The sequence below is a fragment of the Molothrus ater genome, chromosome Z (assembly GCF_012460135.2).
Source record: "Molothrus ater isolate BHLD 08-10-18 breed brown headed cowbird chromosome Z, BPBGC_Mater_1.1, whole genome shotgun sequence".
Lineage (NCBI taxonomy): Eukaryota > Metazoa > Chordata > Aves > Passeriformes > Icteridae > Molothrus > Molothrus ater.
The window spans coordinates 53,578,785-53,592,677 of NC_050511.2; the positions used below are offsets into that span (position 1 = coordinate 53,578,785).

Consider the following 13,893-nt stretch of genomic DNA (forward strand, 5'->3'; position numbering starts at 1 on the left):
ACCCTATGTCCTTATGCCTCCTTCACATAATGAAAAGCTACAGATGGATTTGTCCTTTTATTTCTGATAATTACAGCTCTACACAGCAGGTGCTTTGAAGAACCATCCCTTCCCTTCCCTTCCCTTCATCACAAGGAAATTAAATCACTTTTCAAATTTTCATGAGTGAGTCAGTACTCATAAATGCTTTGTAAAAAGAGCACAAAAGTCAGGAACAACAACAACAAATTAGATTAAGAGCACTTAAAATCACTGTAGTGATTCTTACTACAACTGTTGGGAGTAGATGCACATAAAAAAAGAGCTTGGATTTGCAAACGTCAGGGCAAAGCAGAATAACTTTGTGACATTGCAACCACTGAAATGGGAAAAACCCCCACAAACCCAAACCTCATATATTTGGTACTACCATCAAGCCTATTAAAATAATAGCTAAAAGAAAAGAAGTTCTCTCTAGTTTCCAAATAAAGAACAGTTGTCATAGGGATTATTTTCAAAGCCAAGTCCTGCACTTACAGTGCAATCATACATTGCATCTAAGCTACTTAACACAAACATTAGTTATGTTTAAGGGAAAGTGCTATGAAATACATAAGCCAAGGCAGTGGGCTTAGTCTCATTCTAATGTAGTTCAGAAACACATTATTCATCAATAAATTTTAAAAGCTAGAGGAACTTCATCTCTTCTGATCTGAATGGTTTATGGGAAAACAAAAGTTTGTGGCAGGCATATGTCAAGTTCCTTGTGTTGCATAAAATTCTTTGAACTTCAAACTTTCTTGTTTGGCATTAACCTTCACCAGGACCTGAAAAATTCAGACTCACTGTGTAAGTTACCACATTGCTGTACCACATTAGTGGGAATTTTTCAAGAGAAAAAAGATTAAATACATTAATCTCAAATAGCAACTTTTCCTCTATTCCCTTCAAGTATAGTTTGAGTAAGAAGCATAGAACAAAAACAATGAGAGAGAGAGAAGTGGTAATAGGCCAGAGTTTGGAAAGTGAACCTCAAGGAACAACTGCTGTCTTTGACAACCCCAGTACTGAACCAGACACAAACACTTCTCAGGCATAAACATGAGAGACCAAAATTCCAGAACTGTATGGTGGCTACTGTCTTCAATTCCCTGCAACCACACAAATCCTTCTAGAAAGCTTCCTCAGGACACCCACGCTACTTGGTCTGCCTGATAACTGCTCTAGAAGTTCAGAAACCACAATAAGTTGTGACAAACCAGTCTGCCAGTCCACAAATTGCAGATCAGTTATGTAGGAATAAAAAAGACCTGTTGAATAATCTAAGATGTTAGATCTTCATTTGTTTACAAAACTGGAGTCAAAGCATATTTCCCAAGGGTTTAATGTGATTCAGCATTGGTGCAACATTCCTTCTGGGGATGGAGCATATATATTAGATCACCATGTTACCTTAGAAGCCTTGTTGGTCCAGTTTCACTCGTGTTATACAAAAAGGATTAATTTTGCAACAGCAGTTAAATTGCTGCATTACTGCAAATGATCAACCCAAGAAGTTGGGGAACAATTTCACCCCCAAAGTTCACAACTGTGTTTGGTACAACCCAAGACAAAATATCCATCATAAATAAAATGACATTCTGTATCTTTTGGTTCTGTTTGATTAATTGGGTAGCTGTTGGCAGACTGACAGGATTTGACAAAGAAATCAAAGTAGTGTGAATAGTCCTAATGCTAAGAGATAGTTATTTAAGCTATTCTTACTCTCTTACATGAGTCTATTCAGGTAAAGGACTGTGTCACTTTTACAGAAATTTAAAGTCAAAGGGAGAGACTCCAAACATTTAAGGGTCCCAAATAAAGACGACAGACTTTGGCAGGTTTTTAAAAGCAGAGAATATGGAGCAGGATGAAGAGATTTATCTAGGCATTATCCAAAAGACATACCAGCAACATGCTTCAAGCAGAGATGACTACAAGAGGGTAAGATGGAATGCACCAATGCTTGGAAGGACATTGTTTAGCATGCTGCAGGTCACAGGTCTCCTCCTAAGCACATCGTTTCCTTGACATATCATGTGCTAGCAAAGCAATCATCTCCAACTACCTTTTACTAGAACTTAAGTCTTGAAGTTTTCTTTCAGAAGAGATGTCCCATCATTCTACTAGATATTTTTTCTATGCTACACCAGTCTGAACAAACCTTTTTGGCATGTGTAATCAGATTCTGGATTTCTTTATCTGATGAGCTTGCATTCATACTGTACACAGTTCAATTACTTCACACCTGGACTGAAGCAAATACCTTTCCACTGTAAATTTTCCTGCTGTCCTCTCCATCCTGGAAAAACTAGCAATAGTGCTCAAATTGAGGATTTAGGTGTTGTCTGTACAGTCTGGTCACTCAGATGCAAAATGCCTCCTGCAGCTCTACAGCCATGCTCGTGTTATGTGGCACACAACACTGTTTATGTAGGATAACGCATCCCTCAGAAACAATTTTTCAGAATGTTGTGATTTAATCTACTTTGAAGACCACATACTATTGTTACCATGCAAATGGACAACCAAACATTGACTATCACTAAGACTCTCAAACTATCAAAACAGGCAGAAAACAAGCTACAGCTACTCTAAACACAAAGGGGAAGAAAGATGCTTAACAACCGCTAAATAGATACTAGATTGATATAATGTATCTATTTGGTATTTGTATAATTCTATATACTTAGTACATAGCTTGTACTTAAGGCTGAAATTGGAAGGTAAGAAAGCAGCTGATTGTGAAGTGCACAATTTTGTACATCTTTTGTATAGTTAATCTACAGCCAGCAGATGTATTTATACCAAATCAGAGAGCAGCAAAGCATTAATGATGGTGCGGAGATGCGAAACCCTGCATGACAGAGAAGGTCAGTTTGCCAATATGAATAGGTATGAACCAGACTGAGATTTAACTTCCTCTGGTTGTTCAGGGATCAGGCTAAGTCTCTTCTCATGAGATCAGAGTCAAACACGGCATAATGGAGGCAGAGTTACACAGCTGCACATCAGCTGTGTGAAACATGCATATGGATGGGCACAGTTGCACATACACCACGTGCTTCTCTAGGCATTTCTAGGATGAAACACATCAGTAGGCACAGCTGGAACCTTGATGTCAGATGGCATGAAAAGAGAAATGAAACCAATTGTTTAGGACTTCCTCAAAATCTGAAACTAATTTTATGTATCAAGCTAATTAATTGCAGAAATGCTTACTGTGTTCTATAACTCATCTATCTCTTAGAAAACAATTACTCACCTGTGAATAGTTTCATATGTTTGTGGTGTAATGCTTTATTAAAAACACAAATGAAATTTTGGAGTTAGTACTGAACAGAAAGCCCTCCAACACTGTTAAGCACAGAAAAAGCCAGGTTTTTCTCCTCAACTGAATAGACATTTCACATAATAACTAGATCAAGTTTCACACTGCCTTACCACTTGGACATCAGCAAGATCACTGTGACACCGCAGACGTCATTAGCAAGTATGTAAATTCTCTGCTCTAAATACCATCTATTATTAACTGTCTGTATTCCCTGTCTAATCAAAACCAGACTGCTATCAAGTTCCATAGAAAAAAAAAACAAAAAACACAACCACAGAAGAATTCCCTGTGCTCTGAAACCAGAGACACTATAAAAAGATATTTTACTAAGTTAACACTAGAACAGGAACACAAGCCATTTAGCTCTCTTGTCTTCTCAAGAGTTTCCGTTTCATATACCCACTTCAAAAAGCAAAACCCCTTTCATATGTATCTTCACTCATCTCCACAAGATTCCCATCAAGCAGCTTCCATGGGAGTTTCAGTAGGATGACCAACAACTATTTATCTGAACATAGGCATAGCCAAATCTAGCACACAACAGAAATCTTGGACAAACACATTTCTGAGGGAGAAAAAAAAGGAAATGAAGCAAGATACACTAATTTATCCCTGCTTTGGATAGGAGCATGTGTTTTTCTCATTCTTCAACCTGCTTGCATCCTTTAGGAGAAAATGTTTTCATAACTCCTTAGTTCTAGCCTACCTAATCTTCTAACCCAAAGCAAGACAAAAATAGAATCACAATTCATACTGAAAAGGCAGCGTACAGTCTTAACTCACGTTTTTATCTTTAGCTTTCAGAAGTGGCAGGAGAAAGGGAAAAGAAAAAATTCCTGATTTATGACTCGTTAAGGGTGCAAAAAAGATAAAAAAGGCACTTACGTGCCAGGTCTACCAATTGTTCAATACCAAATTCAATGAGAAAGAAATTGTATATAGGTGCAGTATTTATCTATGTTCAATGCTACCATATAAACATCTATCAATCAGAGCTTTTCCTTAACTCAGCCAGAAACAATATGTACCTATCTGAAAAAATAAAAGCATCTTTACAAATAAGGCCTGATCACCATAGAATAATCATTAAGGTTTGGCCTCATTGCCTGAAGCTGCACCTCTGGTTCTGGAAGAACTCCAGAGAAACATAGCTCAGCACACTGCAAGACTTGGATGACAGTTTCCAGCATTAATTGTGCTTTTGAAAAAACTCTAAGTAGTTACATCAGACTCAAATACTTAAAAACAGAACAAAACAAAAACCCCAAAACCACTAAAAAAACTCAAAAACCAAAATGAAAAAAAAAAATCAGACACCTGCAATTATATTAACAACTGTTATTAAGAATGCAGTTGGAAAGCAAAGGTTTGGGAATAATCTTATCAACACTTTGATTCCATTCTCTGCCATTAAAAAGTGAAACTGCCATGAAACCCTTGACCAGCAGCTTCTCTTCTATGGTAGGTTTAGAAATAGTGACTCACTATGCTATACAAAAAGTGTTTTAATCAATGTACATGAGAAAAAAATAAATTATTCTTCTGAAAGGTTATATACAAAGAGAAGGAGGATTGAATTTTCTAATAAAGCAGTGTCTTTGAAAACTGGCATTGATAAAAGATAATCCAAAATCATTGATAAGATTTTGCTGTTTAAAGTGTGTTAGATTCTGCTCCTAAATATCTTATTTACATTTTCTCTGAGGTTCCCCAGCAAGAATAGTGCACAACAAAGCCAAATGAAAAACAATGAAATGAAAATGAACTTCTCATTGCTTCTATCTACTGTGCTTTACCAGGCTTTCCTAGTTTAAAACACATCTAATCAAGGAGACAAAAGTTTCAAGAAACACCCAAGTACATTTTGATGCTTTTCACCAAGGACAGAAGTGAACCATTCACCAAGGATCTGGCAATGCTGAATTTCCCATTATTATCTTTTCAACCTATGACTACTCTTACAGACCTGCTCATGTGTTCACGGAAAAGACTAGAACAATGTGGATAATTGAATACAAAAGCTACTATTTCACACTAGGAAATACTAGCTCCCAACAACGGATCTAACCAACACCAGTCACAACAGTGCTTTTGACTGTGACACCAAATATAAGGAACCATTTTCATTCCAGAGTCTTGGAAAAAGGTAGTCTTATTAGGATCAGATGTGACACATGGTAGCCAGCCATCTGCTAATGACAATTGGTTTTCTATTTTCACAATTTTTTTTCTATTTTTCTATGTTACCATGACACTGAGTCTGAATGCTCTCAAAGCTTACTTCTTCAGTCTGAGCCTTTCCACTGGCAACAAGCTGTCCTCCACAGCAAAACACACCCACTCTTATGCTGGCCATAGCATGTTTACATATATTTTAAACTTTCTCAAAACCAAATAGGAATAGATATAATCCTGTTATTTAATGGACTTTTTTAAGATAAACTTCCTTCCTGTTGAGAAAAAGGCTGAGCAAATCTAAACAGCTCTTCTTGAACTAGTATAGCATAGATGGCAGCTACAAAAGAACATCAACAGTCTTTTGTGCTCTGTCTTTCACAAACAGACTGAAACTACAGTCAGAGGGCTAAACTGAGGCATGTGCAGGTCATGCCAGGGTATGGCTGGTTTTATGGGGCATGTACAGAACTACTGTTTCATAGTCAGATAACTAGGTTTGCCTTTTCTATCCACTGAGGGTAAAGGCTTCAGTCTGCCTCTATGTTCTCTGTTCCGCTGAAATTGTCTGCTGCCTATCTGCACCCTATCTGCACATATTATTTCCTGTCACTCTTTCTGGAGCTTATTAACCTCCCTAACCTTAGTGTGCTATTTTTCAAGGACAGAGGCAAAGACAGTCAGTGCCAAGTAGAAGTTGAGTTAAAGTAACACAGGTCTGAAAAGATTCATTGGAAAGGATATAGGTGGACTTGGCAACAGCTATGTACAGAGCATTCAGATCACTAGTCTCAGCAGTGGCCTCATTAGATAAGCACATAATTTCTAACCACATGACTGCAATAGTTATGGAGATGGAAGTAAGATGGAAGTAAGTAAGACAATACTGTGATGGGATGTTTATGCATCATCTGTCAAATACCAACAACAAATCCTGCTGCCCAAAGCTGTAGTTATTATGTTGCCTAATAAGCATTTCTCACAGATTGCATATAACTAGTAAATACATTAGCCACATGAGGCATCTGGGTGGAAAGAAAAATCTCTTCAGATCCATACCATGCATTTACACACAGAAAAAATATTTTTAAAAATCTGCTTTTATAACTTAAGCATGCACATAAAGTGAACACCATAGTAATGGCAAGGAGAAGGGAAAAGAGGGAAGTGATCAAAAAACATCATAATGAACAAATGAAGGTTCAAACCTAGACTGGAAAACTCTTGTCACACACATAAATTTAAATGTTTCATTTACAAGCCTCTCCTTCTTTGGAGATCATGTGTCACAACTTTTGCTATAAAAGTAAGGAAGAACTACTAGGGAAGAATTAAAAAATATGATACTTAGTATGCATTCATATTTTCATCCCCTGAAAATACATACTTACACTTTTCCTCTTTGCAGAAAAAAAAAACAAAACAAAAAAAACCCCCACTTTTGCTGGAAAGGAGTTAAAGTTTTATTTCAACTTTGATCTAGGTTAAGTCGGTAATAAATAATTTCCCCTTTTTTCTCTGCACTTTGTATTTTTCTCAAGTAAGAGACTTTAAGAAAAAGAAGTGAATTTTGATTAAGCACAAGCCACTCAATTAATTCTGTTTTAATTTATCAATTGATAAATAGTTATTAAGAAACATCTGTTACAGCAGAATAATGTGGTAGACAAACAAACCATAAAAATCACATTCTCCCTGCCCAGAAGTACCCAAATTGCTTGCAAGCATTTTCCACTGCTTGCAGTAGCATATCTTCCCCAGTACCTGCAATGCATTTTTGCTAAAAAGAAAAAAATAAAAATTGAAAACCTTCCACATATTTCAGATTTTCAAGTCCCAGTCCCTTCATTTCTTTAAGTTACACTCAGTAATTGGACATTACCTGATTCTGTAAATCATAAGGGGATAGAATGTGCCACTTAATGTTAGTGAAATGCTGCCATATGGTAACCCACCACATTACACTTATACAGACAGATTGAATAATATGAGAACAAATATTACCAGTGGCACCAGAACGTGCTACATGAACTTTGTCAGAAGCAAGCATGGGTAAAAGCAGAGGGATGCTAACAAAGCATGAGAACTACTTGCTATTACTCCTCTGCCATTTCTCCTTAATGTGCCACACTTATTTTCAGTGCTCAATTTTCAAACATCTGTTCCACCTACTGTCCCTGAAATAAGGCTGACAGCTTCTACGGGAGGTCCAGTGCCACCACAAAATAAACACACCCCACTTCCCAGTCAAAAAAAAAAAAAAAAAGAAAATCTCTAAATACAGTGATACAGTGCAAGGGTTAACTCCTTTTTGGTCCAAGGCCACATCAGGAGGTAATGGTTAGGGACCTCCACTTGGAAAGTTTTTTTCCATCCACAAATTTTTTATTTGCTTGGAAGGAGCTCCACATAATGACAAACTTTTGGCACATCACTATTTTGGGTCTGCATAATAACAGTGCCCATCTTCCTCATAGTATTATCTCTGGGGTTACAACTCACAGAGCTCTACTGGAAACTCTTCAAATATGTAAGTATCCCTAAATATGCCAGAGTAGGCCATTTTCTGATTCAGTATGAAAGTACTTAACACTCTTCTGAATCACTGTTGGATAAATATGAACTTTGAAGTTTCTAATCTTGAAACACTTAAGAAAAACTAATCCAAGAAAACACTGAAAAAACCAAAAAAAACGAAAACAACCCAAAATACTTTTACAGCTTCAGTCCTTCAGATGCATCTACCCCCCAGAGAGCCTTTATGGCACCAGCAGCATAGTAAGCTATGAAGTTCATCTCTAAATTGAACAACATTGTAAGCATACCTCCAGGAAGTACAGGTACATAAATCTCTTCACACATATGAATCTCTCTTCCCGCTGAGCTTTGGAAAACACTAAAGATTCCCTAAACCTCTATAATCCCGCTAATATTTTTTTCAAATAGAGGTCATCATGAGCTCTGTTAGCTGCATATTGTTCCTTGGAAGTACATGAGGGGAATGAAACTCCACCAAATCCACATACACTTATGTACAACATCTTCTAATACCAAATCTTCAACAATTCAACTTCTAGCAATCTCATTTCCAGCTGAATTAAAGCCATGCTTCTGCTCTCGATCTGAACAATCTCCCCTGTAACTTCACATTAGTCAAACCAAAGATACATGGCTTGTGAGGTTAACTCACAATCAAATGAACACAAGAGTTTCTCAGACAAGTTTCTCAATAAAATGAGGCTGGAAAAGAAATTCCAACTTTGTTTCCGAAGAGCAAATGCTTCAACAATTTTCTAGTTTAAGATGATCTTTTCAAGTTTTTCTTTTTTTCTTTTCTCTCCCAGTCTTTTCACCCTCCTGCTGTCAGGCTACTATTGCTGAACACTGTATCTTAAAGTGTAACAGACCACCTAGCTCTTCCCTGCATGACACCTACTGAACAGCAAAAATTGATAGCTAAAAAAAGCCAGAGAGTCATAGTGAGTAAGACTTCTCTGTTTATCACACTTACTAAGACTGACCTTGCTTCTAAAACTGTTAACTGATGAAGGACTGAAAGACTAAACACCTGGGGGCAAAACAGATGGTCAGTTACCTGTGCGTGTTCAATACCTCTGAGATCAAGCTCTCCATATACTACCTAGTTCTGTTTTCAAGAGAAAAATCTGATACAGATCTTGCATACCTGAAAAATTTCATTAGGTTCACTGGCATAATTCTGTGCAGGGACCAGGATCCAAGGCTTGAAGTCAGAAGACTGTAGCGAAGGTCTGGGACTTATGTTTCATTTGTGGTGTGAAGTCACTGATGTGATTACACCATACAGGATAAAGGACACTTAGAAGACACTTTGATTCCCAGTGCTCTCTAACAAGCAAGTTATTTCTGGCAACAGATTTCACTGCAATACATACTTGAGGAATACACCTGCTTAGACATCATGCATACAACAGCTGGGGAAAAAACCCAAAAACCAACACAGACTTTCTCAGAATTTGTTTCAAGAGAAAGAGCTAGCTGGTGGTAACTTGTTTGCCTTTCTCCTGGAAGCTGTTTAAGATTAAATATTTGTGAAGAAAAGTTCTTCAGGAAGAGGAATCATCCCAGTTTAGGAGAAAGTTAATTCTTATTTATTTCTTTTGAGGAGAAAGCTCCACATGTTTTAGTTTCTTGTTTCACAGATGCTTAACTTCTGTCCTTGGGACTGCCAAGACCCATGTGAATTGGGAGCCTGGTATGGAAACAGACAGCTGCTTGATTTCAGCAACATTTTCACGTGATGGTCATGGCCATGGCTCACAAGCACCTAAACAACTTGAGACCTCTGCAGGAAGCAAGAGACCAATGCAGGAGTGAACCTTTAACTCTGGACATTCTCAGTCATCATCAGAGGCTGGGAAGGTCAGCAGCCTCAGGGGAGTTCTCCCACCCCTCTGAGCACTCTGACTTCCCTACTTTCCATCAGTTAGTCCAAGCAGACTGCCTTTACCAGCCAGCAGGGCCTCCTCTTCCTCATGAAGAATATTTCCGACCTCTTCACTTGCTCAATTTTTACGGTACTTCTCAGGTTAGAAAGCAGAAACGTGAGTATAGGTACGGCCCCGCGGGGAACCATGCCAGGACCAGCAAGTGACAACCTTCTCCTGAGAAGGGGCATCCTCTGCTTTCTGGGACATCAGAATGAACTCCTATTTTAATGTCTCTTGCCTGTATCAGACTATGTCAACTTTCGATAAAGTTCTGGGTTTTCCTGGCACCCAGAAGAAAGGATCACAGCTTCCCACAGGAGCCCGTGCACTTTAACATAAGCGATAAAGCACAATTACTGTATTTAAGTACCACAGCGCAGAAAGATTTTCAGGCTGTTGGGTGAAACTACTACAAGCAGTATTTATACTCTTTGCTCCTAAACTGCAACTTCGGAGTTCAACGCTGAACTCGAGCGCGGATCTTGCCCGAGCAGGGGTGGGTGTTCGCGCTCACTTAAGCCTGGAGGCGGAGGCCCCTTGGTGACTCTTTCCCGGGAACTTCCAGGCCGACGCCCCCGCAGCGCGGCCCCAGCGCTCGGGGCTCCCCCGCCGCCCCGCCCGCAGCTCCCCGCGGCCCCGGCGCTGCCCGGTGGGCGGCCCGGGCACAGCCCCGCGCGGAGCTCCCCTCCCGGCGGGGCACTACTCACAGCCGCGGAGCGCCCCTGTTCTCCCGCCGCCCGGCGGCCCGCGCTGCCCTCGGCTCCTCCGCATCGCACCGCGGCTCGGTCATGAGCACCATCGGCACGGGCAGCGGGACTCTCCCCGCGGCCGCAAGGCACTCCGAATCGGCGGGCCGGGCCCGCTCCGCCCTCGCCGCCCCGCCCCGGGGTGGACCCGCCGCCGCTTGGGCCGGCAGGAGCCGGAGCCGCCATAAACCGGTTGGGCCCGCGCGGCCGGGCCGGTGCCGCCCGCGCCGCGGAGCTTGTGAGGGTTGCGGAGCCTCGCTTCCCGTGAGGCCGATCCCTTACGAGCTTTAAATTATTCAGTTGGGACGCTGTCGCGTGAGAGACCGGCTCCCGCCGGCTCCAACAAAAGCCATCCTTAATGTTTTATAGGGGACTACAGGAGATATGCGGTTTGACACAGACGCAGTCCCGGGGGAAGGTGGTGGTGGCCAGGGCCCTGCTTTCTGTCAGCGCCTTCCCCGGCGAGTCGTGGAAGCAGGCAGTCGTCCAAATACTGATACTGGCCTCAGGACTGCTCTACTAAGGTGAACTGCTGAAATGATTAGCTGGTATTTCCATCTGCGGCTTTACATCTTGAGCAGACAAGTAGGCAGTTATGCTTCCTTACTCAACAGCAGCACCCCATGCTGCTTTGCACAGAAAAATCACAAACACACAGAATAGGGGATGTTGGAAGGGACCAGTGGGTCCAGCATTCTGGCTCAGGCAGGACTATCCGAGAGTGTGTGGCACAGGATTGTGTCCAGATAGTTCTTGAATATGTCCAGCAAGGGAGACTCCACAACCTCTTTGGGCAACCTGTTCCAGTGTGTGGTCACCTGCAGAGTAAAAAAATTCTTCCTCATGTTCAGGTGGAATTTCCTTTGCATTGGTTTCTGGCCATTGCCTTTCCTATTGCTGGGCACCAGTGAAAAGAGCCTGGCTTTGACCCCTTGGCATTGATGAGGTCCTCACTCAGTCGTATCTTCTTCAGGCTAAGGTGCCTAGCTCCCTCGGCCTTTACTCAGATGAGAGGACTGTAGCTAAGCTCCAGAACCTTGATCAATTTAGTCCTTCCTGCTGGACATCTTCAGGAGTTTCTAGTTTTGTATTCAGGAGCCCTGTACTGGACAGACTACTCCAGGTGACGCCTCACCAGGGCCAAATAGAGGAGGAGGAGGATCACATCCTCCAACCTGCTGGCACTGCTCCTCTTAATGCAGCCCAGGATACCATCAGCCTGCTTGGCTGCAAGGACTCACTGCTGGCTCTAAAGAGCTTGTTGTCCACCAGGACTCCCAGGTCCTTTTCCTCAGAGCTGCTTTCCAGCAGGTCAGCCTCCAACCTGTGCTGCTGCACTGGATTATTTTTCCCCAGGTGCAGGATCCTGCACCTGCCTTGGCTGAATTTTAGAAAGTTCCTCTGTGCCCATCTCTCCAGGCTGCTGAGGTCCTTCTGAAGGGCTGCAGAGCCCTCTGGGCTATTGGCCACTGCTCCCAGCTTTGTGTTGTCAGTGAAATTGCTGAGGAGGTCTCTGCCCCTTTATCCAAGTCACTGATGGGTAAATTAAACAGGACTGGCCCCCCCCCCTGCCACCACTGACAGGCCTCCAACTAGAGCCTGTGCCACTGATTGTGACTCTGGGATCTGCTGTTCAGCCAGTTCTCAATCCACCTCCCCATCTTCCTCTTCCTGGGTTTGCCTGTTAGAGACAGTGTCAAAAGCCTTGAAGATCCACTGCTCTCCCCTTGTCCATCCATGTAGTTGTTTCATCATGGAAGGCAATCAGGTTAGTCAAGCATAATTTGCCTTTAATGAATCTGTGCTGACTGTCCTGATCTGTCCTGATCACCTTCTTGTCCTCCCTGTGATAGAAGTGGCCTCCAGAATGAGGTGCTCCATCACCTTTCCAGGGACTGAGGTGAGGCTAACTGGCTGATAGTGCCCTGCATCCTCCTTCTTGCCCTGTTTGAAGACCGGGGTGACATTTGCTTTCTTCAGTCCTCAGACACTAGTCCTGATCACCATGACCAGGATAAGGTCATGGTGGAAAGATAAGAAAGCATAGCTATGATGTCCATCAGCTGTCTCAGCACTCCTGTGTGCATCTTGCTGGGGCCCATGGACTTGTAGATGGCAAGTTTCCTTGGGCCCGTGCTGGCAGAGCTGTGGGACAAGTTGAGAGCCCTCAGGAAGGTTAGATTTAAGGCAGCACTTGCCACAAGTTATCTTGCATGGCAGGCACTAACTATGAAAAATGTCTTTACTACTTAGTTAAGTAAGTTAGGTTTCAGTTTGGTGAAATTATGTTTTAATAAAACTTAAAGGGACTCTGTGGTTGTAAGTAGGCAATCAAAGGAGAGAAAATCCTGGGATGAGAGTTCAAAGTAACATGTCTAGGCAAAGGTCTATTTTCATGTTTTAATAAAATTATGAATAGAATAACTTCCTAAGAGCTGACTATTCACATGAGCTAAAGGGAGAATATGTACAGTAGAGAGGTTTCTTTTAGTGAATATCTGTGTAGGAGATAGATACTAATGTAAATTTCAGATTGAAAAGTGTATGAAGCAAATTAATCACCTTTGGATATTTAGTCTTTAGGGCACACAAGAAAAAAGTTTTAGGTATTGTTGCAATACTTTCAGGAAATCAGTGATAAAAAGAAGGTGTTAATGGTGAAATGCCTCAAGACTGCCATAGCTGCTTGGGCACACAGATCCTGCAAAAAATGTGAGATTGCTGTATGATTTTTGCTAGACTGTGTGGGTTTAATTGGCTCCAGTACAGGAAAATTTAAAGACTATGTGCTAAGATGTATAGAATGGAAGACATTTAAAATGACTGTATTTCTGGGAGACACCATTAACTAATGTTCACATAGTATTTAACATAAATGTCAAGGCACATGTGGAAAAATGAGATTTAATTTACAAGGGAGATTATTCAGCCTGTTAGGCCCTGTACCTGTGAAACATTGATTGCTGCTATTATTCCTTGTGGAACCCCTGAGTGCACTTGGCACTGCTTTGCAGAGCCTCTCCCACTTCCTAACACAGACACAACCTGTGGCAATATAACAGCATTTTGTTTATCCAGCCATAACAGAATAGGAGCCATTTCAGCTGCCTGGACTATGAGTAGAGCTGGCACTGAAAGGGCTGGGGAAGGC

General features: G+C 41.4%; 1 protein-coding gene across 1 annotated transcript in view; it reads right to left on the reverse strand.

The window, feature by feature from the left end:
• Window positions 1–10,786, reverse strand: part of GRAMD2B (GRAM domain containing 2B) — a 33,347-nt gene extending 22,561 nt beyond the window's left edge. Inside the window, exon 1 of the mRNA XM_036403810.2 lies at window positions 10,704–10,786. Coding sequence (XP_036259703.1) covers window positions 10,704–10,786 — 83 coding nt within the window. The remainder of the gene's footprint in view (window positions 1–10,703) is intronic.
• Between the last annotated feature and the right edge of the window lie 3,107 nt (window positions 10,787–13,893).